This window comes from Eupeodes corollae, chromosome 2, assembly GCF_945859685.1.
Source record: "Eupeodes corollae chromosome 2, idEupCoro1.1, whole genome shotgun sequence".
NCBI classification, from domain to species: domain Eukaryota; kingdom Metazoa; phylum Arthropoda; class Insecta; order Diptera; family Syrphidae; genus Eupeodes; species Eupeodes corollae.
This window is the reverse complement of record NC_079148.1, coordinates 20,490,468-20,516,957: the sequence shown is the minus strand read 5'-3', so window position 1 is coordinate 20,516,957 and position 26,490 is coordinate 20,490,468. Positions and strand designations below refer to the sequence as shown.

The window sequence follows — 26,490 nt, the reverse complement described above, 5'->3', positions numbered from 1 at the left end:
GTTTTCGATTACGATAGAATTCGCAATTGGGGTGAACAACCAAAAAGAAGTTTTATCTTAACTTAAACTTGTCCAGCATCAATCAAGTGGACCTTTCACTTACCTGCTACCGATAACCAACAAGAACTTAGGTATCTTTTAATTGAAAACCAAGAAAAACTCATGTCCTTTTTCATTCTCTTTTCTTTTATTTGTAAAGGATTAAAAATACTTCTAAAAAAAATATCTCCAATAAAGTCTTATATAGGTGGTCTGGTGTCGAGAGTTCGGTTTTTAGGGTGAACTGGAAATATCATCGCTAGATGACGAGGTCGAAGAAGAAGTTGTGGAATGCCTCTTTTTCTTTCGAGGTAATTTCTTGGTTTTTTTGTGAATCTTTTTCGTCTTGATCTTTTTTTGGGACGACGAAGAACCAGTTTTTTTCTTTTTCTTATCATCGGCAGCAGCGGCGGACGATGATGATGTTGAGTATTCGTCTTCACTGGAATCGGATGAAGATGAATTTGATGGTGACGAGGATGACGACGACGATGATGATGATGAAGAGGAGCTGCTGCTGCTTGAACTCGATTGTTTCTTTCTTTTTTTCTTATCCTTATCCTTTTCCTTGTTGTTGTGTTTTTTCTTCGATTTCTTAGCGACCGATTTGTGTTCTTCCTTTTTGCGTTTTTTCAAAAGTTCCTTTTCCTGTTCTTCTTTGAGTTCTTGCATTCTTAATTCAGTTAAAGGTGTAAGGTAATCAGTTTCAGAATCACTGCTAGTGCTTTCCACATCCAGGAGAATCTCTTTGTTAGGGTCGACCTAAAATATGTAAAGGCGCACATAATAAAATTTGATTTTCTTGTTATTAGTTTTATTTAGGGTTGTTAGGCTTATAATCGGTGGGAGGGGGTGGTTGTTTTAATCGATCATCAAAAAATAAAATAAAAACAAAACTTACTTTAAGAAAATTGCGACATTGATAGGTGAGATGTCCGGCATAGCCGCATTTCTTACATGCTGCTCGTGAGGATTCTTTACCTTGATTATTGAATTCAAAGTTCATTTTAGAATTGTGTTTTTGGGGAACTACTATAAATTGTTTCTTTTTATTATTTTCAAATTTGATTGCAAATGTTTGATAGGAAAAATAGGGATAATACGCTAATTAAAAAAACACCACAAAAGAGGGCATCAAAAAATTTGTTCTTTTGCCATATTATCCCAGTTATGTCATATTTTGTGAAGTCTGTCAAACGAATGCGTTTCAGGTTGAAACAAAAAGTATGAATGGACAAAATATTGAGGATATACGTATAAGACGGTGTTCACATTGGACTAATTTGAGGTTACTTATTTTGACGTCCCATAATTGTAATCCTTTCCCCTGAGGAACAAATTTTTATTTTAAAATAAGTTAAAGCATGATGAAATGATACTCAAATGTAGTCCAATGTGACCACCGTGAGAAACTGGAGCTGACCACTTACAACCGAACCATTTTTAGAAAACACAAAAGCAATACAAAAAGTGGACTTTTCGATTTATTTTTTAACTATGGTAGAAATCAAGGCACATCAAGGCGATCTCAAGGCACATAGTCTGAGATCCAATTAGTGCTGTAGTGCGCCGTTTTGATATTTCTTAAACTACAAAAATTTCCGAAAAATTTGGAGCTCAGTTTATTCTTTTTGAAAAGTACATAACATCGTAAGAAATAAACAAAAAGAAAATGAGTCAGAACTAAATGCTTGTGAATAAATCGTATTTTTATTGGAGCTTTAGCTTATAAAACACATTTTTAGATAGTTTTTAAGAAAGCAGAGTAAAATAACGATAAAAATCAAAGCTATCCAACAATTTCTGCTATATGTGGCTATCTGACAGAACAGGTTGCACGTATGTTGTTTTCCAATAAGGACACGGTAACGCTTGCAGCACTGAATAGTTTTCATAAATTATTGTACCTCCAATTCACACATGTGCTGCTAAATGTCTTTAAACAGGTGTTGATCCATCACGAATCATTAACATATCATCATATTTCATGCGTCCTTAAAGTACAAAACACTAAGCAAACATTGTGACCACCTTTTCGAGAAACAAAATTGCCAGAAATAATTTCTTGCAAAACTGTGAATGCTAATTTTTCACATTTTAACTTCAATTTTTGTGATTTTTTTTAGTTGTTATATGTCATAATATGACAGCTTCCAAACCGACAGCTGCTCAAATAGAGTGTCGCTGTACAGCACGTACAATTAATCGTTATATCTTCTCCTCCATTCTCCATCTATGCGTACGGGACCAAAACTCTCTCGAAGCATCCTAAGACGCTCTCATCTTTCTTTGACAGGGTCCAGGCCTCAGCGCCATAAATGAGAACCGGGATGATGAGTGTCTTATAGATGCTCGAGGGAGGACTTTACTTCTCAATTGCCTTCTAAGTCAAAAGAAGCAGCGATTTGCAAGAGTTATTCTTCGTTTGATTTCAGCGCTGATGTCGTTTTCTGTGTTAATAGCGGTGCCTAGGTAGACAAAGTCCTTAACTACCTCGAGGTTATAGCTGTCCATGGTGACGTTTTGTCCAAGACGTCGTCGTTCAGTGTCCTTTTTTGATGACAGCATATACTTGGTCTTGCCCTCATTGACCACTAAACACATCTTCTTCGCTTCCGTCGCAATGCTCAAAAAACGCTCCACTGACATCACGCTTTGATCTTCCAATTATGTCAATATCATCCGCGTATCCGAGTAGTTGGGTGGACCTTTGGAAGATTGTGCCTCTAGTGTTGACGGTTGAGTTTTGCACAAATCTATTCAGAACGATATTAAAGAAGTCGCATGACAGTGTATCGCCTTGTCTAAAACCTTTTTTGACATCAAATGCATCGATAAGATCATTTCCGACCTTGATAGAGCAGCGTGCATTCTCCATCGTCATTCTGCACAAACGGATAAGTTTGACAGGGATGCCAAAACTAGACATTGCTCTGTAGAGCTCTTCTTTATGGATGTTGTCATACGCGGCTTTAAAATCCATAAAGAGATGGTGGGTATCGATTTAAAGTTGCTGTTTTTTTTTTTAAAGATCTTCCTTAGTGTGAGTATTTGGTCGATAGTGGACTTTCCTGGTCTGAAGCTACACTGATAAGAACCTATCAGGTTGTTGACGAATGGCTTCAGACGTTCACATAATACGGCAGAGAGGATCTTATACGCAATGATAAGAAGACTGATGGCTCTGTAGTTGGGGCAATTTAGAGGGTCTCCTTCTTTATGTATCGGACAAACTATGCTGAAATTCCTCTTATTTGACATGCTTTCTTCCAACCCTATTTTGCAGTTGAGTTGGTGCATGCTCCCTACCAAGTCATTGAGTACTTCTTCAAATAGTTCGGCAGTGATGCCGTCAGCTCCAACAGCTTTGTTTGACTTCAGTTAAGATATAGCTATCTTAACTTCGTCTAGGTTACAGCGGAATTCGGTTCGTTATATAATTTGGAGAAGTGGTCTTTCCATATTCTCAACATCGACCACGGTTCTACTACGGTGTTCCCCTGATCGTCTTTACAGGCTTCGGTTCGTGGCTTGGGAGTTTTTTACCTTTGCGAACCTCATTCCTGTTGTGACATCCCTCTATCTCCTCGATCGCGAGCTTCTCATGCTCTCTTTATTTTCCATCTAAGAAGCCGGTGTTCCTCTCTCCTCTTCTGGTCGTAGAGCTCACGAGCAGCTCAGTCCTTCTGTGCAGCGCCGTTTTGTATGCCTGTTGTTTCCTTGTTTTGGCTTGGACCGGTATATCCGTAGACGTACCTTGGCTACGATGAGATAGTGGTCCGAGTCAATGTTACCCCTCGGAAAGTTTCGATATCCTGTATACTGGAGAAGTGTCGTGCGTAGATCGCAATGTCAATCTAGTTAACAGGTGATTGATCAGGAGATTTCCATATCCCCTTGTGGATGTTAAGATGTGTGAACTCCCGTATTAGCTACCATAACGTTGTCGGAGACCAAAGATGTCTTTTCTTCCTAGCTTGGCGTTTAAATCTCTTAAGATAATTTTAATGTCATAGCCAGGGCACTGCTCATAAGCCTTGTCCAAGAGCTCGAAGAATATGTCTTTGGTGTCTTCATCTTTCTCCCCTGTTGGGGCATGCACGCATATTTGGCTTATGTTGGCAAATTTAGCCTTGATGCGGATTGTCGTGATGCGCTCGCTCACACTGTTGAAGCTCAAGACTTTTTGCCTGAGCCTAGTTCCAACAACAAATCCACACCCAAATAGACGCTGTCTTTGTTCTTGGTAGCAGTCTCCGTAGTATACATCGCAGTCTTTTAGTTTTTGTTGCCCGGTCCATCCCATCGCACTTCTTGGATGGTGGTAATATCTGCCTTGCAACAGTTTACAGCTTCCGCTAATTGTTCGGCTGCACGTGGTCCACGTACAGATCCGAAGTTCGTTGTTCTTATTTCGTTTGCTTGGGTTGTCCACAGTGAATCCGTCCGTATCCGAGGCTTGTTGATGCTTCGCAACTAACGTATTTTTTACGTGGTCAGGAAGTCACCCCGACGGCACAACCCCCAACCTGCAGGGCCAGATCCTAAGTATAACTTCAAGGATGGGGAGCCATATAATCCGCTCCTTATAGTCCTGGGCTCCGAATAAGTCGTAGAAGCCCTATAAGGTGTTCACTAAGTAGTTCAACCTTACTGGAGCTGTAGGCGCCACCGTTGCTTCCATCTCTAGATTTCGTCCGCTGCCGTCTGGATAAGGTGACGTGCCTTATAAAATGTCAAAATGAGTTACCTCAAAAGAGTCCAATGGCTGCGTTCAATCTCCAAAGACTGGATATCTGGATTCTTAGACACCTTATTGAACTATAGGTAGTTGGATTCCTAAATAGAGATAATATAACAATTTCAATGGATAACTTTAATAATTCAATGGACTTTGCACGAACATACAAATTTGAAATGAATTGTCGGGTTCCTTCAAAATTAACCATATGTTGAATTAGCTATTCTGTCAGATACCCAAATATACATATCTACATCGTTACCAGAAAATCTTGGTTTACTTTTTTGAAATCCCAGTTGTTTTAGATCAGCTGCTCCCTTACACATAAAACACTAACAAAATGATATCCGTATAATCTTTCTGCCTTGGATAGATGTACACACAACCCACCAGTGTGATGTGATGACATTTTAGCTCTTCAGAAGAAATGTCATTGGGCAGGTACAGACAACATAGGGTACTTCATTTGCAGCCAAATTCATTCTTTGAACGTAAATTTTGACTAAGGCAACTATAGTTAATTTTTCAAGTGTTATGAATTTCATATTCAGAACTTTACTTACTGCAAATCAATAAAAATGTATCAACGTAGAAAGCGAAATAATTTCCATGTCCATAAAATACAACCTCAAATTATTGAAAATAAACTTTCCACTTTTGAACCTAATCAAAACTCAACGAAATAAAACAATATCTCTTTAATATACAATGAGTTTTCGGTTTTATTATTGACCATTCACATTTCTTCATTTTTTTCTTCTACACATTAACACGATTTACATAATATATCGAACCAAAAACAAAAATTTTTAAAATACAATTATTTATATAAAATATCATTTTTATCGAATATTATTAAATATACATAACTTCAATTTGTAGCTACATTAAAAAAAAAATATCTTTTGCAGCTCCCACTTCCCATAATATTTATGATTGCAAACAAAATATTTCAACAATATTATAATTAAAGTAAAAAATAAAGAAAATAAAATCTGTGCAAAAAATATACAAGTGTTTAAAAATTAAAGTAAAAAAATAATTAACATATGTATAATTAAGTAAACTGTTGATATTTAAATTTAAAAAATCTTACACAAATTATATATGTACTATATTTTAGTTTTTTGTTGTTTTTTTTTCTTATTTTCTTTTCTTTGCATTTAGAATATTGTTTATTTGTAATTACACTAAACGGTTTTTTGTGTTGTATCCGTTTTTGTTTTTTCAAAAATGCTTAGTTTCTTGATAATAATTTATTAATTCTATGATATTTTTTCGTTTGTTGTTAATTATAATTTATTTTATTATTTATATATATATATATAGCTGTGTGTTTCTTTTCTCGATATTTTCCTTAGTTTTTGTTTGTTATTTGTTAACACATCTTAGCACATATGGAAGGAACAAGAAAACTATTTGTTTATGTTTTTAGAGAAATTATTTCTTAGACGAAATAAAGTTTGTTGTTGTTGTTGTTTTTGTTCAAAGGTATAGTTTAGTTTATATCATATATTTTTATGTTTTTGTAAATGTTTTTTTCCTGTTTACAATTTGGCATTATTTTGAATAAAAGTTACGGACTTACATATGAGTAATTAAAAATAGAATTATGTTGAGCTGAAGATGTTATTAATATAAAAAGGTATAAGGAAGGGAAAAACCTGTAGGTGGAAGGTTAATTAATTTATTTTATACCAGTTTAACTGATGTTTTGTGTTTATATAAACATAATCATATTTTTTTTGAAAAATGTATACCAGCTATATAATGCAAAGTATTAAACATTTTAAACATTTAAAAATTGTGCAAGTTATTTCTTTTGTTTTCTTTTTTTTGTTTTATTAAATTTGTTTAATTTTGCAATTTATAAATTTCGCATAAAAATTGGTATAATTAATTTATAGTGGTACAAAATGTTTGTATAAAAAAGATATTTAGGTAGGTATGGTTATAAACGAGTGTATAAGTTTGTTTTTTTGTTTTTAATTTTTGTGATTGATTGGAAGTAATTTAGTTCAAACAAAATGTGGTTGAAGACTTTGAGAAATTTCTCATAAAGGCCTGGTAAAATATGAGATATTTGAATTTATTAAATTGTAAATTTAAAATGTAAAAACAAAATTGCTTACAGTGACATTTGTATTTATATCCACCAACATTGTCCTATAAAATGACGCAATAGTAAAACAGCCATCTACTGGTGAAGGTACTTAACAGTATAAATACAATGAGGGCAGCCATCTACTGGTGAAGGTACTTAACAGTTTAAATACAATAAAGGAATTTAAAATACCATTAAGTTTTATTGGGTTGAAATAATTAAAAATTCAAAAGCAGTAAGCCCTTGAATAGGATTTTATTATAATTCTCCATGTTCTGCAAAGAACATAAAAGTGTCAAATTCTTAACGTCAAAAACGTACATGACTGGATATACGAGTAGGTAAACTTAAAGGTGTTTCCGGATTGTTTTTTAGTCTTCGGAACTTCTTTTCTACTCAAAATCTGTCAGTTTTACAAACATTTTATTGTGGTTCACAGTATAATTATGCGATTATGACGTTTAAGTAAAACAAAATTTAAGTCGGACACACATTCAGAACGAAAAGGTGTTTTACTTTTGTAGGTCTGAACAAATTAAGAAACTGTCAAAAAAAAGAACACGTTTACATCGGAGCTAGGATCGGAAATGCTCGAGTAAATTACTAAGTGAGGACACCTTCTTCTATTTTTTAAGCGATAGAACAAAATAACTGTTCGTTCAAGTGTGCTTCATAATTAAATCAGGTTACTCGGAAGTGATTTCCTTAAAACCAAACAAATTATAAATATGGCTAAATAGAGCCAAACGACTTAGTTCGTTGGAAATAATTTAATTCTAAACTAATTGAAAATCCAAACTTCCCCAAGTGACTCAATAAAGTCAGATAAAAGCTGTCAGATTGGTTCGGTGAGCTATTTGGCTCATTTAGAATGATAATGGGTCAATGAAACAAATTTGTACATAAGAACTTTAAAAAATTTAATACTTTAATGCAAAAAAGCAAAAGTAAACAAAATAATATGTTTTTAGACAGATTTCAGTTAACATTGGACTCTTTGACTTTTCATCCTGATAATTTTAATGTTTATTTCTTTTTAACCAGCATTTAAGAGCGAGATAAAAAGATTTAATGGGAAACTAAGTCCCCTCTCAAAGATTCCTATTTGAACACCATGTTTAAAATAAAATATAAGTACCGGCAATAACAGAATTTCCAAAAACGTTAAATTAAAACATTTCTTTTTCCAACGTCATTTGTAAAATTACAGAGCGAGTTGTTCTAAAAGATTAGCATCCATCAGAATATTAACCAATTTTTTACCAACCATGTAAACAGGGGTGAAATCGGCCAAGGTGATGGTTTATAAATGACAATCAAAATGATCGAATTTGATCTACATAAGGTGATAGTCAAATTGATACCTAAAAAGCTGTCACAAAAAATGTGATAGTCGTTTTCAAAACAAATATGTTTTTTCCGAATAGAGTTATCAAATGCTTACAAAAACGACTGGAAAATTTGTTTAGTTCACTTTGTTTCTTTAAAAAAACACATTCCTGTGGCCGACAAAGCTTACGAAATTCGAAAAAAGCAAAAAAATAAAGAATTTTATTCAAAATCAGCCAATTTGAAATTTTTATTTAGATGTTTTATAAAAATCAATTTGAAATTTCACCAAGCCAACAACATTTCAGATTCAAATTTTGACAATTTAAATCTAAAATTGTTCAATCGAGTTGAATTGAGTATAGCATCTTACACAGACGGAATGAAAATGATAGTCAATTTGAGTCAAGTATCCCCTTAGCCGATTCCACCTCAGAAATTTTAACGTCATCTGTCAATTTTGACAGATACAGAATTGGCAGCCAATCATCGGCCCAGATAGGCAGGCTTCGTTTGAACTCGTCGAAACAACCAATTAATTGGGCTAATGTCCACTATTTGTATATTGGACAATGTTCATGTGAGATGTAGGCTACGCCATTGAGTTGGCCGTCAACTAGTGTCTCATCTTCTAGAAGTTCTTTTAGCCTATTCTGTTTTAAGAAACAAACAAATTTGATATATTTGTAATGTCAATGAAAAGAATTGAGTTCCATAACACACTTCGCCCATTCATTGAAAGAACTCATCAATCAGCTGTTAGCTTGTGGGAAAATCAAGATGGCTACTGAGTGTTTATATCTTCATATAAAATGTTTTTAATAACCATAAAGTCTAAACTAAAATATGGAAAACAAAATTTAATTTTGAATCTAATGCTATCATAAAATTAAATTAATTTGTTAAGAGCCTTGCACATGAGAGCGAACAACGAATGAACGAATGGCCTACAAAGTAATTTTATACATTTCAAAAAGTCAATTTCAAACAAAAACACATTTTAATTATCAGAAACCAGTTCACACTTACGTTATAATGATAAAATTTGCATTTTGTTCTCTATAATAAGACAATTAAAAACAATTTGGTAGTAACGAATTGGTAGTAACGAATTCAGTGTGTTTTCTATGAACTGTCAAACTCTATTCGTGTTCCACATACCATCCACACTGCAACGAATAAATTGTTCGCGCTCAACTTAACCTCAAAATTATACCACTCTTGTTTTGTTTGTTAAAAGGGTAATTACAAATCGTCACGGTCTGCGAATAGAAATAAAGCTCATGTGAAAGAAAAGTCAAAATATACAAACATCCACAGTTCGCAATTCGCAGTTCGTAGCTCATGTGCAAGATGCTTTAAAGCACTATTCACATGAGCACGACCAACGAATGAACGAATATTCGTCGATTTTGACGTTTCTTTCAAAAGAGAGTTTTTAATTCGTCGCGAACGAAGTTTGACAAGGAGCCACAGCCAAATACCATTAACCACCGAAACCAAAACAAGAATGATTTGTTTAGGTTAAGTACGCACGATTATTTAATTCGTTGCGAGTGTGGATAATGTGGAACGCGAATAAAGTTTGATATTTCGTATCAACTACAATTTATTTCGCGACGAATAAATTTGTTTTCTTAAATTTATTAATTAATTTTATTTATTAATTATTTAGCATTTATGTCGAAAAAGTGCTGATTTTTAATGGTTGGGCATTTCGAACTTCAATCTCAAATATTTCGGATCTCCCAAGAGTTATCGACAAAATATTTTTGCAGATATATCCGGCTTAGAACAACCTTTAATTTGATACCAAATTCATTGGTGTACACTCCGGTCCGGATGTCCTTTATAAAATGAGCAATCCTCTTTATTAATATATGATATTGAAAAGTAAAAGTATACATCATAAATCAAAAAGAAACTGTATTGCTATCGTTTTTTTAAGAATTTGTGTGAAAATATGTCTTCAAACGTATATAAACCCACATTTTGTAAATCATTCGTCATTCGTTGGTCGCGCTCATGTGAACACTACTTAACACCTTTAGAGTCAAGTGTGCTCACTCCCTAATGCCTTGTGCTTACGCCTTAGGTTTGTTAAAACAAATTAAATTTGCAAAATATTCAAATCAAAAAACAAATATTTATTTCTAAAGACAACACATCATCATTTTGAACAAATAATTACTTCCGTATAATATTCACAATATAATATGAGCAATTAAATTGAATTATTTTATTTTGTTCTTGGCATTGTTTTTGTTTTTTCTTTATAAAATAATTATTTTTTGTTGCTTATTAGGATTCTAAAATGTACATGTTATTTATTATAATTCTTTTGTTTACATAGTAACGAGTACTATATTGTTTTTTTTTTGTGTAGTAAAATTATTTCGTATTTATTATTTATTATATTAATTTTTTATTTTGTTTCTTTTGCTATTTATACAGATAATTTATATAATTTTATAATTAGTAAAATACACAAGTAATTAATATTTTTTCTTTTTATTTTATAAATTATTACATATACAATTATGATTTTTGTTTTCGTTTAATTTAATTTATATTTAACATACAGTCATAATGTGTTTTAATTTTATACTTAAAATTTATCTATAATATAGGTTTTCATGGCTACAAAAAAAAAAATAATAATAAAACATTAAAATAAAAAAACAAACAAAATTTTAATCAAAACAAAACAGAGATTAGATATAGAAAAATAATATCGACAAGAATTTAAAAAAATTGTGTATAAAATATATATATTATTTATTTATATATCAATATAGTTATAATAATAAAATTAATTAAACAATTTCTTTTTGATTTCGGTTTCTTAGAAGATTTCGATTGTGTGTGTTTATTGTTGTTATTTTTTTTTTCGTTTTTATTTGTTAATATTTTTTTGTTGCTTATTTTCGTATTTTAAAATCAGTGGAATGTTGTTTGGTCAAGAGAGAGAGTGAGAGAGATATATGTATGTATTGTCAAATCACGGATATTTTGTCTATTGCACGTCTGTTTTTAATTTGTATCTGAAGACTAACGGTATAGTGTGTGTATAAATTAAACAAATTATTTAGTATAATTGTTTTGTTTTTGTTGTATAAAGATTTGTTTTATAATGTAAACTGCTTTGTATTATAATTTATTTTACTGTTTTTTGTTTTGTACGTAAATTATGTAATTTTATTACATACAGAAATTTATGTTTTTATATCTATTTTGTATTTATATAGTTTCTCTTAAAATTTTTGAAGGAATTATTTTTTTATTTATTTGTAATTTTTGTCAGTTGTATTATATTATTTATTGTGTTCTTTTTTTAATTTAGTTATATTTTTACATCCCCGATTCCGCAATACCTTCATCATCTGGAAAAATAGAATTCAAAACAGTGTCAAGATTAATTAAAATATTTTTGAAAGAGCAAAGAAAAGAAGCATTGCAAACATTTTTTTTTAGTTATTTACAGAAATGAAAAAAAATAAGTTTTGTTCATTTTTAAATTTCCATAATGTTTAGAGTTAATGTCCCTGATGGCGTTTTCTATTGGTATATTCAGATTTTGATTTTAAATTTAAATTTTTGCACTGCTGAGTGAGATTTTGTTTTTCATTTTTGGGGATATCGTTTTTTGATTATTTTGTGGCGTATGAGCTTTGATCGAAAATTAAAAATTGTTAAGCAAATCAATCAATAAGATCGAAACAAATCAAAGATTGTATTTTTTTTAACCCATTTCCGTCTAATGTTGCGAAAACGCAACGTCTCACGTTTGGTCTCCAGGGACTTAATTGGTACAATTTTTATAGCGTTTTAAAACTAATATTGGACGTTTATTAACTTCCCATAGGAAGTTATTGTAATGGGTCCGATTTGTCAAATTGAAAATTTTGACTTTTCTCGACGTTTCAAGGTCCCTAGAGTCGAAATAAAAGATTTTTAGAAAGATGTCTGTGCGTGCGTGTGTACGGACGTTTGTACGAAGAGATATTGACTTCAAATAAATTTTGTTATATAGATAATAAGGCAGAAAGATGCAGAAAGGGCTCTCAAGAAATTGCGTTTGTGGTTTTATTACCATAGCAGTTTGAAAAAAAGGTGAAAATTTTGGTTTACCCTAAATATCTTACGAATCAAAAACGCTATAGACTTGAGTTAAATTTTATATAATATATTGTAACGTGATATCAAAGAAGTATATTTTTTGAAAAAAATCCATTTAGCTGTTTTTTTTTTATAAATCAAAAAAACTGGAAAAAAAATTTGTCACCTCCAAAATTTTATGACTTAAATATGAGCTCATTTCAAAAACAATTTTGTACAACGAAGAATAATGTTTTGACATCTGATTAAATTTTGAGATAAATCGAATTGAGAGTTTTTTTTATAAAAAATGAAAATCTTAAAAAAACATTACTCAAAGTTAGTAAAAATTGAATATCGACTCAAATATCTTTTCAAAAACTTGAAATTTAGGCTTCAAAATTATTTTAACTTATAAGAAATATTGTTTTTAACATTTTGAAAAATCTTGAGAAAAATCGAATTGACAGTTTTTCTTACAAAAAATAAAAACCTAGAAAAAAATGAATAAAAGTTGGCAAAAATCGATTTTCGACTCAAATATCTTTTTAAAACTTTGAGATATTGGCTTTAATTAACTTTTATCTTTCAAAAAATATTGTTGTCAACATTCAGTAACATTTTGAAAAAAATCGAATTGACAGTTTTTTTACAAAAAATTGAAGCCCGAAAAAAAATAACGAAAGTTGGTAAAAAATGATTTTCAACTCAATTATCTTTTCAAAAAATGTATATAATAGCTTCTGACTAATTTTAACTTATAAGAAATATTGTTTTCAACATTAGGACAAATTTTGAGAAATATCCAATTGACAGTTTTTTACAAAAAATAAAAACCTAAAAAAAAATATATAAAAGTTGGTAAAAATTGATTTTCGACTCAAATATCTCTTCAAAAATTGTAGATATTGGCTTCATTCAGTAATTTTTATATAAAAATCCAAAAGTTCGTTTTTTCATAAAAAAAATAAATCTACATAAAATAGTACGCAAAGTTGGTAAACATTGATACGAGTACATATAGACAAACTTTTAAGCAAGACAAATCGACAGACGGGATGGGAAGTTATCAGTGTGGGTCGCATCCCAGCCTATTTTTAAATCATCTAATCGACTTATTTTTGGATTACAAAAAATTGTCTCTAGAGTTTTTAATATCTTCCAAATTTGAAATTTTGAAAATTTTTAGGTAAACAAGTGTTTTTATAAAAATATCTGTGTTTTAAAGTTTAAAAAACTATTTTGTACCACCAGAGGTTCTTGTCGGTTAAAGAACTAGAATTAATGAATCCTAGTTCAGACGAAGATGATAAATTGAACCAGAAATTAGATAAAGCTATTGAAACAAACTTGATGTTTTTGCCTCCAAAAAATGATGCTTTGAGTGACCATACAAAAATTGATGATAACGTCCAATTATTGGAATTAGAGCTGGAATGCCTATTAGACGATCTACAGTGTGAGCCAAATGATTCAGAAAATGCATGAACATCACAAAATATTGCATCAACTTCTAAAAAGGAATCAATCAATATAAATTACCAAAGTGGTCGAAGAGCCGTCGAGTTGGCTTTCCAAATACTCCAAAAGACGTATCAAGTTAAAAGATTCAAGCGATCTATAACAAAATAGGTAAGTTTAAAATAAAAATCACTCCTAAGTTGAATCCAATCCTTTTTTCTTGTAGGCAGTTTCAACCCTCTTCAAATATTCGAATTATTTCTTGATTATAAGACTATCAATTTCATTGTTGGAAGCACCAAAACGTATGGTAATGCGGATAGAAATAATTCAACATTCAAGACAAATTTCAATAAAATCCGTACATTTATTGGAATAGTGTATTTTTTTTATATCAATTTATTCCGTATGGTGGTGCAAGTGCTGATAATTCCCCTGGATTTGGCTTAAGGGAAAATGTTGTTCTGGGACTTCTTTCTAATATCCATGTTCCAGACCAATACACAATTACTTTTGACAATTTTTTCACGTCGCACAAACTGATTTGTCGTCTTTCAGAATTGGGTTACTTCGCAACAGGTAATTTTAACTTTTCATTTATCTATACTAAAAAACATTTTCTTTTATACCAATCTGCAGGCACTGTTCGTGGAAATAGAACTGGTAAAGCAAAGTTGACAGAACCCAAACAAATGAAGAAACAAAAGAATTGCCACAGTTCGTTGTAACGATAACTCCATTGTGACAGTTCTTTCAAATTATTTGATGAACCAACCAATCACTCAAGCAAAACGGTTTGATCGAAAAAAAGGAAACACGTCAACATTTCCATGCCAAATGCAATCCATAAATATAATTCCACGATGGGAGGAATGGACTTGTTGGATAATGCTATCAGCAATTACCGGATACGGATTCGAGAAAAGAAGTGGTACTGACCACTTTTATCAAATGCATTGGATGCAGCATTGGCAAATGCATGTGAAATTCACGGCATCTGCAAAACGTTTGCAAAGTAAACCCAATGCCACAACTTGAATTTAAGACATATGTTGTAGACTCCTGCTGCGATCATCAAATATTCCGCCAACACATCAAAGGGAAGGAAATCCCAACAAAATGGTTCGATTTGATGTCACAAAACATACAATAATAAAAATGGAAAAGCGTCTTCGATGTCGAAAATGTTCCAGTCAAACAATTTTTTCTTGCAAGAAGTGTAAGATCCCAATTCATCCGAAATGTTTTGATCATTCTTCATAATAATATGTACCATTCTGCTACCCCTTTCGGCTAATGTTACGAAAACGCAACCCGAATTTTCCAGAAAACTAGAAGGTTTTAAACTTTTTTTTCAAGTTTTTAATTTCAGATATAAATAGAAGTATAAGAAATGTCAAGCTTCTAGCTCACCTGGAACTAGAAGCCGCCGGAAATGGGTTAAACTACTGAATCTTTGAAAATATTCCAAATCCAATTGAAGGTACTAGTTAAAGCTATATTTGGTTTTCATCATTGAAACCAACCCTTGGAATTTAGTTAACAAGTTGATTATATGAGTCGCTTTCACTGGAAATTTTTGTCATTGGTTAAATATTTCGTAGCAGTTATACCTATCATTGAAAAAGAAATACGAAACAAATTTTGAATGAATATTTGACTGTGTTGACTTTTTGTTCAACGCTTAAATTATGTACTGATCGATCGGAAATCACTCAAAGATTGATTTCTTCTGTGTCCAAAAGTGAAACGAAGTGTTCCACTGAATTGTAATCCAATTTCGAAAAATTGCAATGACAGATTTCTGTCGGAAAAAAGTGATTACTACCACTTTAAAAAATTTCAATGATTGGTTTCAAAACTGGTCCTCAGAATCTAACATTTGAGATTAGAGTTGATCTTTTAAAGGAAGGGGTTAGTTATAGATATCATTGAAATCAATCCAGACGTTTTTTTGAATGGATGTTTGAGCGTGTTTTCTTTTGAAAAGAAATGAAAATTATATACAGATCGATCGGAAGTCACGCAAAGAATTTGTTTGAGGAAATCAAAGTTAAATTGTGTTATTTTTTATTATTTTTATTTAAAAATGTATTTTTCTATTTTCCGCAATAAAATTATTTTCCTGAACAGCTGATACTTTTTCAACTCAAACAAATCCAATGGCAAATATCTGTCAGTAAATTTTTTTCGGTGGATTTTAATAACGGTCTTTTTTCAAATAATGACATTTTTAATGATCGCTATAAACGACCTGCCAAAAAATTCAAATTATTGGTTTCAATGATGAAAACCAATGAGACCTATAATTGGCCACTAAAACTGACAGGTGTGAATACAAAGAATGAAACGCTTTCAATGGAAAGATTATGTTCCGAAATTTGAAATCAACAATCATTTGTGCATAAAAAAGATTTCATCATTAAGGAAGTTAAAGAAAGGGTTAAATATTTTATTTTCCTTGTAGAAAAATCGAAAGCTTCAAACGCACACTTAACATAACAAATTTGACTTTTTTATTTGTGTTTAAATCTCGAAATTAAATGTTTAATGATAAAAACCAAAGAATAACAATTTAGCCAATAAACGAAAATTCAAATTTCAAACCAATGGAAACTCACATTTATACCTCCAATATAAATTTTTTAAACTACGGGCTGGTTTAAAATCTCTTAGTAAAACCAAAAAAGATCTGCTGAAAAGTTAAGATCTTCTAATTTTATCCAATTTTTCATCGGTTTTTTAATTAAGTTCCTTAATATTTACATAATTGGTGTTTCGATAGAAGGGAATAAAATGAATTGATATTTTTACCAATAGATAGTCCTATTATATCTTCTACAGTTTGCTAAACTTGTTTAACTTAAACAAAGTAAAAGCTAAAGTAATTTGTTTAGAAAAATTCAAATATTTTCGTTGAGAATCAAAAAACATGAAAATATTATTAAGTCAAATCTTTTTAAAATGGCTATTTTAGGAGTTTTCCATTGGATAAATCAATCAATTTATTTTTGATTTTTTTTTCTGGCAAATTTTTTTAATTCTGTCAAAATGCTTATTTTCAACTTTATTGAAATTAAAAGGTTTGGCCTCACAAAACACTCTAATCCTAGTCAGTAGGACTAAAGTGGAAATTGCGCCAAAAATATTTTAATTTGAATTCAAATTTGACAGCTGCATCCACAAAAAATCTATTTCCACCATTTGACAGGAAAAATGCATATTTTTCATAAAAGTTCAATGTTTTTAATTTTAAATCTAAAACATTTGTTCACTAAAATTGTATGCTTTTAAAACTAAAATAAGAATACAAAATATTCTTTGGAGAGTTAAAGAACATTTTTTAAAACCGTGACATTTATTCAAAAACTCTTTTAATTAAGTTAAAAAATGTTTGCAATTTGAAAACCTTAATAAATACGCATTAAAACTGAAAATTAAAATGTTTGTTTGTTAAAAAAAAACAGTTTCTTTTTATTATTCTAAAAACTGTGCAAAAAACTACAAGAAATGTGAAAGAAAACAAAAAATAAACAAAATAAAACAAAAAAAAGGAACTTTGAAAATCAAAGTTTAAAAATTAGATATTAGCTACAAACCCAAAAAAGGATTAGCGTATATGATCCCTTCACCAGTGCTACTGCCATTTTTTATCCTAATGACACCTTCATCCCCAATTATTGTACAATCATCGTCATTCCTTGTCCCCAGCAATTGATCATAACAACTAACATCCGTGCTAATAACATCGATATCCTCCTCATCATCATCGTCGTCATCGTCCTTTTCCAAACTATTCCTATTCGATCCGCCCGAACTCGATTGTATTAAATTCGAATCTTCATAGCTTCCACCACCGCTGTCATCGTTGGCATTATTCACTTCCTCTAAATTAGTCTCGAAGAAATCTTCGTCTTCTTCGTTGTGCGATGAGGATCTTCTGCGCAGGATATCATCTTCGTTAGTACTATTATTCTCCGCTTCCTCTTCGGTGTACGATTTTCGAGGAGCATTATTTGTGATTATATTTCCAACTCCTCCACCTCCCTTACCGAAGGTACTATTCATTAGGACTATTTCGTGACTTAGACTATTCTTGATATCACATGCCGACGAGCTGAACGTTATCATTTGTGACTTCCTGCGCTCGGGCTGCTGTAGCTGATGCTGCTGCTGTTGATGATGCAGCGTTTCCTTGCTGCAAATCATCGAACTAGGCTTATCATCAACCAGAACGATAACCACACTATTGTTGTTATCGTTCTGGTTGAGCTTATGTCATCTGTCCAGGGTTGCCGCTTTCCAATGGCTTGGTGGTGATGGAGCTGAATTATTGATCTCTTGATCGCTGGCAGTGAGTGGTTGATGCTCATCGTGATAAATTATGGCATCGTTTGCAGTGTCAATGTCATCCGCATCGCGTTCGTGGTCAATATGTCCTTCGGCAGTGACAATAATCTCATCACCATTTCCTTCATCTTCGTCGTCCATGTTTTGTTGTTCTATGGATGGTTGATGATTTATGTTTTGTGTTAAGGTGTCGATGGGGTTCATTTTGAAGTAGTGTACCAAAGTGTTCCAAAGGCCGCAGGATAAGGAGAAAAGAAAATATGATGACATGGGGTTAGTTACAATGTAGGCCCAGCACCTTGGTTAAGTTTATGTTTTTTCGGGACTAACAATAAGTTAAATTAAGAATGTTAAGCACATGATAATGAAAGGATAGAAGAAAGGAAATAAGGTATTTTTTTAAAGTCATCATAAGAGAAGCTCAAGTTTGATAGCTCAAAAACGTTTGTTTGCTTATTTTTGTCTTTGAAGAATAAGTTCTTGTAATTAAATTTAGATTTAAAAATTTAAGCTTTACTTTTTCAAGCTTAATTTGTATAAAAAGCTTATAAGAAGGAACTAAGCTAAGGTGATATTTTTTCGAAAAAGACGTGAGACAATGACATCTTAAGCGTGCTTCCAACTTTTCCTTTTGCTAAGTTTCAAGCCCTGGATTGTTGACTCTTTTTTTACGGGTTTCCTTAAAGGTGCTCATCATTTCCATCATTTAAATGCATGCAAACAAACGTTTTTGAAAGCATTTAGATTCCTGTAACATCACCCAACACCAAACATAATTTAAAAAATAAAACCCATAAGATTAGAGAAAACAGTTATACCAAAAAAGTTCTTCAGTAGTTTTTTAAAAACACAAAAACATAATTGGAACTGCAAAAACTCACCCTCATAACCTTCGTTATCATGAATTTCACGAGCCGGTCCAATGATATTCTCCTTACCCTCGAGCACAGCCAAAAGACACTGATGAATGCAAATGTATTGTTGTTCCGTTTGCACCATCCAGACACGTTCTAAAATTCATAGATTTAAATTAAAAAACTTTTCAATTTTAATCATATTTTAGAAAAGTCTTACCTTTTCTCATTGCAAAAACTATTCCAAAGATATCAACATGATCCGAAGTATTGATCTGTTGAAGAATTCTATCTAAAGTTATGAAAGTTCCCGATCGACCAACTCCAGCACTACAATGGACCACAATTGGTCGTTGCTCACTGCCAATACGATCACGGAACGCTCTGACAAACCGTACCAAAGTTTGTGGTGGATTTGGCACTCCAAAATCGGGCCATGTGGTGAAGTGGAAATGACGAAGAATTCGCTGTTCAGCTCCCTGAACAAAGATCAAAAAGTTAAAAAGAAGGCCAAAGTGAATTCATTTATTAGACTTACTCGACAAAGCATGAATTCTGTCATCACCCAATCCGCATAATGGCTGTCGTTCAAAATTTGAACTTTGATATCCCCATAGAACACAGGGACCGTGTCATGTGGCCAATATTGATCACACTTTTCACGACCTTTTTCGAAACACCTCGTCAACATAACTATCGCTCTCGAATTGCTCTCCCAGCACATGCGCCAGAAATCATCTCGCGTCGAATGCAACGGACCCTGAGTGACTATGAACTCCCTTGGGGAATTGTGACCAGGCACATAATTGGCATTGATGTAATCTGATCCTTCATCATCGTCGACGGGCTGAAGCTTAAAGCGGGAATGATCATAGGGAAGAATATTGGTGAATCGATTCTTTGGCCGATTACAAGGCAGATCGGCAAAGGTACAAGGTTGATCTCTGCCGACGTGTTTGAGCTCTTCGAATTCCTCACTAAATCGGAAATCGGAATCGGCTGACATCAACCGGTAGTGTTCGGCAAAGTTTTTAATCAAAATCGGACGGTTGGTTTCGATTACACTGTCCTGCAGTGACATATTGTCATGGGCTCGAGATTCTTTCGTTGTTTTTCGACCACTGCTACGGCGTTTCTTGAAAAAGACTAGGGTTACCAAGAGGATCAAAATGATTGTCATTGGTACTGTGATTGCAACGATCAGCGACGTGTTATCTTGATCTAGAATAAAATTTCATTTAAAAACAACTCACCAAAGAAAACGAAAATAAATGTTTTTTTAAAAAAAAAGGTTAGAAGATTCTTACCCGATGTCAGGAGGCCTTAAAAGTTTACAAAAAAAGCAAGACATAGTTTTTGGGGGGTAAATGAGAGAACAATTAAAGCAAAATGCAGATTTGAAAAAAAACTATTTTTGTTTTGTATTTGAGGGGGAGAAGAGAAAAATCCTGGGGCAACATCAAAAGCTCAAGAACTTACCTTTCAAATCCTTTGAGTGGGCAGACATGCGATGGGAAAGTTAAGGAGGTAGAAGAAATATTGCTTACCTGTTTGAATTGGGAAGCTATAGGCGGTATCTGTGAATTTATCAGGTGCCGTAAAAGCTCTAACTTTAACTCGATAAGTCGTTCCTGACTTTAGAGGACCATTACAGTAGCCACCTTGACGAATGTCACAGTTCTCAGCTCCGATAGTGAAATCTTCTATTGAGCTGTTCTTGAATGGAAAATATGGTTCGATGGCCTGATATGGAAGCCACACGCTGTACGATTGCACGTCCCGCCAACTGGGCATTTCGAGACCAGAAGCATTCTTTGTATCGTCTTCCGCAACAATGATCGTGTACATTATAACCTGAAAAAATAAGACTCGTTAGATTCCAAGGGAAAAGAATTACCTCTTGTCTTTTTACTTACCGCTCCATTTTGATCGGAGAAATAATTCTTCCTAAAGCGAATCTGTATTGTCGAGGAACTTCGATAGACCTCCGTAGGAACAACTTGTGTAGCCGGTTTTGGTGGAGCTAGAATTGGCATTCGCTGTTTCCATTCTTTCTCTGGCCCAAAGCCGATTGAGGTTTTTGCTTGAATTTTGAAGACATACGTCTTTCCAGGGAGAAGATTCTTGATCGTTCCTCTTGTTTCATCGGCTTCGAAATCTTTGGTTTGAGTTTGGGTTGAGCCCTCAAGTCCATAGGCGACTGAGAATTGAGTTATCACCCCGTTGGCTTCGCTTGTTGGAAGTGACCAATCGAAGACTACTTCACTTGGCTGGACATCTATTGGTTCGAATTTCTCAACTCGACCTGGAACTGCCTCGTTTGTGGTAAAACTAGCCGACACAGGTGAACTACTTCGGAGAACCGATGATTCTGTACCACTTCGCACTACAACGGTGAAGGTGTAATTTCGATGCGGTCTCAAATCAGCTATCGTGATCGTGTCCTGAGTGGTCAAGTTTGAGACGTAATTTGAATCAGCGTTTAGATATTGAACTTCGAAGGCGTTATATTCACCCTTCGGGTGATCCCATTTCAGGGAAATTTCAGTATCAGTGATATGAGTTGCATTGATCTGCGTGATGGGTTCGGGATACAGGCGATCTTGTCGCTGAATTGGCAAGCTAGCTACTCCTCCACTGACAGTCCAGACAGTGATGTTATAGAGACGTCCAGGGATCAGGCCGGTGAAAGTGACTTTGCGGTCGGTGTCGTTGGCGAGCTTTTCTTTATTTTCAATAGAAATATCACCCAATGAAAACCGGTAGATGTCAAACTTGGAAGACGATTGAGGGGTTGGTGTATAGGCTAAGGTGATTGTATCGCGTTCCAGAACAATGTTATTATTCACCACAACTACCTCTGACTGAATCAAAGGCATGGTTCGGGTTGACAGATGATTCGTATCACTTGTCAGCCCATAAGAGATGGTATAAATGTCAAACTTGTATTGGGCGCCAGGCATAAGGTCTCCAATTAAGACACGAACTGTTTCCGGATCATCTAGAAGAAAAGATTATTGAATCAATCACATGCAATATTGAAGTATGCTTAAACTTACCACGACTGTCTTCGGAAACGTTCTTTGTGTAGATTTTACTCGGACTATCCGATGGCCACCACTTGAGAACATACTCCTCAATTCTGCCCTCAGGGCGTGGCCATTCCAATGTAATGTTAGTGGAGTCGACTAGAGGAATTATCTCTGAGACAGGATTTGGCCGAACTGTTTGATTAATTTGCAGAGGTGTCGAACTCTCCACACCATAGCTCACTGTGTTGACTTGAATGGTATACCGCTCACCAGGTGTCATTTCAGTGAGATCGGCTTCAGTGCCCTTGACACTAGGCAAACGAGACCACTGCTTGTCGTTGTCTGTCTTATAACGGACAGAGTACTCGGTGAATTCACTGCGCTCTGGAGGTTGCCAACGAATGAAAATCGAGTTGCTTGTTACCTTTTCTATTGTAAGATTTCGTGGAGGATTGGGAACTGCAATAAAAAAGAGATTGAATATTTTTGCCTTTATATGTCTGGGCAGATAACTTACAAACTGCTTGAAAATAGGCATGCGGCTCACTTTTCAACCCATGACTATCGGCGAAAACTTTGACTTGATAACCAGCTCCAGGATAGAGATTCTTAATAACCAACCTAGACTCGGTTGTAAAAACTGTACGAACTTCTGATGTGCCATTTCTTGAATAAAGAACTTCGTATTTCTCCTGACGGGAGTTGACATCACTCTTCCAACTTATATTCAATCCCTCTTTGATACTCTTCAAGTCTTCTATGATCGGAGAGGAGGGTCGGGTCACATCATAAATCGTAGTCTCATTGGACTCCATTTTCTTCGACACTGCTTGAACGGTCAGGGAGTAATTTCTTCCCGGTAGCAGACTCTCCAAATTATACCTAGTTTTATCAGTGAACATTGTGCTGGCATCGCCATTAAAAGTCTCCACTTCATGATAACTGATTCTATACTCCTCCTGTGTACTCTGTGGATCTGGTTCCCAAGTAAGAATCATGTCGTTTGTCTTTTCATCATTATAAGACTTTAAATTCCTCACTGGAAGAGGCCTCAGAGTAACATCGCCCGTTGCAGGCCATGATGTCACTTTTCCCGACACAGTCTTGACTATCACATTGTACGTTTTTCCCGGTTCCAAATTGTCCCGGAATTCTAATGACGCAATTGCATCATTACTTCGCGGCACCATCGATTGTCGCCTCGAAGCAGACAATGATACCTGATACTTGTCAAATTCGCTAACACCCTTCGGTGATTCCCACAAGACTTTAAAAGCATTCGAAGTTATAAAGTCTTTATCGAACGTTACATTTAACGGTCTTAACGGAACAGTACGGTATTGAGCTGTTGTTGGCAAAGAGATTTCATCTTCTGACATTGTTTGAACTGATATGTTATAAGCCCGTCCTGGTACGAGACCTTTGAAGGCAGCTTGAGCTGGACCCGGTGGTTCACCTTCTTTTTCAACATACAGAACACTCTCCAATGCATCCGGTGGTTCGATGGAGACTTTGTAATGTGTGTAAATACCGGCAGGATATGGGGGCTGCCATAGGACCAAAAGAGTAGTTTCATTACGAAACCAAACGATAAATTTCCCGGGAGTATTGGGTTCTAAGCATGTAAAAAAATGTCATCATGTTAATAAGGTTATAAATTTTTTCAAAATAAGGAGATGTGTAAATGTACATAGTTTGACATGCAGAGGGTTAGTAATTTTATGAAATAAATGACATTATTATATTTAATTATTTACACATGCATATTAATAAATGTGATTAACCAAAACTTTGAAGTTTCTACTACTTTATGAATGTAGGAACTTTATAAAATTTATTAGTAAACCGATTCTAAGTTTTATTTAATTTCTTCAAATACTTACCGTTTACATAAGACACTTTCAACAAACCAAAACCTGTTATTAAAGGTTATTGGTAAGCTAACGAAATCAGTTAATAAGTGCGACAAGTGGTCTACACTATCGAACTTGTGTGTCTAACTATTTATATAATAAGAAAATCGGAGTCAGTTAATCAAAAAGTATAGTTATTTGACGGATGGTTCACATGTTGCATAAATTGTGACTGGTTGTCACAATGACATTATTGTGATGTGTCATTTTGATCCATTATTACTGACTCACACTTTTTGTTAAGAGCTATACAAAATAATCTATTGTAGAGTTTATTCTACAGCAGGATACCTATATGACACATTCTTTAGTTAAAATAGTTAAATTATCATAATCAAGTTTTTGAGCACACATAAAAGACAGAACTGTTTTCGGAAATGTGCTTCATTATTTTTGTTTTTAACTATGGTTAGGTTGTAGTAATATCTAGTTTGACAGAAGGACTTGCTTTTTCATTTTATTTTGAGCACTTTTTAATTATCGGTTAAATAAGCGTACCTTAGTTCGACAGTATCAGGCACATGGGACTAAAAACAGGGTGGCAAATTGTACCGCTGCTAATTATCACATGAATAATTGGTATGACAGAGATAGAAAACATATTTTTGACAGAAAGAAAACCATTTTAAACTAAGATTGAAATAAATTTATTTTTTTAAACTGAAAAAAAAGGAAATACTTTTTGTCCAATTAACCGCGAAAAAGTGCGTTTTGAATGATAAATTTCAAAAAACAAATGGACTTTTTACGAATCAAAAAAGTCGTCATTTTAATTTAGAGGAATTTTCGTATTGACTACGTCTTATTTTTTATTCTGTGCTCTTGGAAGAAACCAAAATGCTGCTATGTAATGGTGGAAATTTTTATCATTTTATCTTTTTACACAATTTATTTTTTTTTTATTTATAGAAAGTCTTTTGAATTTTTCACGTGTTTAAATCCAAATGATATTTCTGAAACGTATGTTTTTAAGAAGTTTTAGTATTGGAGCTGTACATATTTGAACTGCGATTGCGAACGCCCCCTAAAAGTAATGGCTAAGCTGTTAATTTCACCAATTTAGTTAAAACAAAATAATTTACTGTTTTTCCTCAAATTCCAAGTAAGTAACGACAGTTAAAAGATCGTGATTGTACAAAACAAAAACAAAAGAATCTAAGTATGAATTCATTTTTAAATTTTTTTGTTTGTTTCAATCTAGTTTTCCAATAGAGACGGGTGGACTTTGACAGCTAATGGCGGCCATATTGTTTCTTTACTTTTTTTTCAAGATATGAGTAACTGAAAACAAGTTACAGTATTGGCCAACACGTGCATAAAACTATATAATTAAATGTCGTCATTCCAAGTCGACTTTGGACCGTTTGGTGTCCAAATTCGAGTCTACCACTACATGGTGAATTTTTCGTCGTGATTTGGGACTGCATCCATAAAAATTCTAACCAACAACAAGGAGCACTTGGTTGATCAAAATTTTGGAAGAAAAATCATTTTTGGAGGTGTGGCTCATTTTTGTATGAAAGGGTACGTGAATAAGCAAAATTGCCGGATTTGGGACGACACCAATCTACGCGAGATTTAGGAGATGCCAATGCATCTAAAAGAAGTAACTGTTTGTGGATTTTAAACAGAATGAGTGATCGGTCCGTACTTCTTCGAAAACGATGATGATCAGGCCACCAGGCGATTGCTGTAAGTCGATGCTCACTAACTTCTACAAATTCATGGCATGGTTATTTCGCGCCGAAACGATTTAAATTCTTGTACGGCTTTCTTAAGTCGCAGATTTGCAAATACGCCGCAAATAACAACATATTCGTTGTAATATCGTTAAAATTTAGACTGACGTATGCACCTGGGACCTTACGAATGCGCGCCACCCAGCAAAGCCTCGACGGCCTTTTAATCGATATTATATTTCACAGATAATGTTATCTATAGGGCCCTAAAAGAAAGATAAGATTTGATATCTCATAGATAAATTATTTTATTCAATTTTGAATTTCGTCCTTAATGCAAGAATCCTTAAGTATGACAAAAAATTGATTTTTATCCATTTTAATAAAATTCCTGACATTAGTTATTTGAAAAAAAAAATGACTCCTTTACATTAAATTTCTTTAAAATTCAGACCTTTTATCCTCAAAGCGCGGAAGGTTTATGAATTGTACACATATATTTTTAACTTCCCATAGAAAGCTATCGCCTATATAATCTTATCTGCCGTAATATGTGAACGTCTAAAGCCCATCGTCAACAACCTGATAGGTCCTTATCAGTGTGGTTTTAGACCAGGAAAGTCCACAGTTGATCAAATATTCACATTACGGCAGATCCTGGAAAAAAACTCAAGAACACCAAATCGACACCCACCATCTTTTCATCGATTTCAAGGCCGCATATGACAGCATCTACAGGGACGAGCTGTATAGAGCCATGTCTAGTTTTGGCATCCCTGCCAAACTCATCCCTTTGTGCAGGATGACCATGGAGAATTCACGCTGCTCCATAAAGGTTGGAAACAACTTAACAGAACCTTTTGATGTCAAAAAAGGCTTTAGACAAGGTG

At 33.6% G+C, this 26,490-nt stretch overlaps 2 protein-coding genes across 3 annotated transcripts in view; both read right to left on the bottom strand.

The window, feature by feature from the left end:
• Window positions 1-160: 160 nt before the first annotated feature.
• On the bottom strand, window positions 161-1,186 carry LOC129945929 (protein SREK1IP1). The gene is made up of 2 exons (XM_056055905.1): window positions 941-1,186; window positions 161-801 (listed from the first exon to the last, which is right to left on the bottom strand). The coding sequence occupies exons 1-2, from the start codon at window positions 1,043-1,045 to the stop codon at window positions 274-276; spliced, it is 633 nt and encodes a 210-aa protein (XP_055911880.1). The 5' UTR covers window positions 1,046-1,186; the 3' UTR covers window positions 161-273.
• Window positions 1,187-5,477: 4,291 nt separating this feature from the next.
• LOC129946647 (tyrosine-protein phosphatase 10D-like) overlaps window positions 5,478-26,490 on the bottom strand; it is a 255,611-nt gene continuing 234,598 nt past the window's right edge. Inside the window, exons 4-11 of one of the 2 annotated variants that reach the window (XM_056056900.1) lie at window positions 22,526-23,623; window positions 22,036-22,467; window positions 20,893-21,977; window positions 20,524-20,830; window positions 19,515-20,197; window positions 19,197-19,455; window positions 19,004-19,132; window positions 5,478-11,596 (exon numbers count right to left, since the gene is read on the bottom strand). In XM_056056900.1, the coding sequence (XP_055912875.1) occupies window positions 11,565-11,596; window positions 19,004-19,132; window positions 19,197-19,455; window positions 19,515-20,197; window positions 20,524-20,830; window positions 20,893-21,977; window positions 22,036-22,467; window positions 22,526-23,623 (4,025 nt within the window). In that variant the 3' untranslated portion in view covers window positions 5,478-11,564. Of the gene's footprint in view, window positions 11,597-17,933; window positions 18,275-19,003; window positions 19,133-19,196; window positions 19,456-19,514; window positions 20,198-20,523; window positions 20,831-20,892; window positions 21,978-22,035; window positions 22,468-22,525; window positions 23,624-26,490 lie in introns of those variants that run through there. The other variant, XM_056056899.1, reaches the window with a different exon arrangement.

Bases quoted from the DNA above. Each gene is read 5' to 3' on its own strand.
- LOC129945929 (XM_056055905.1), bottom strand. From the start codon at position 1,045: ATGAACTTTGAATTCAATAATCAAGGTAAAGAATCCTCACGAGCAGCA. The intron at 802-940 runs GTAAGTTTTGTT...TACATATTTTAG, and splicing joins AATGTCGCAATTTTCTTAAA to GTCGACCCTAACAAAGAGAT.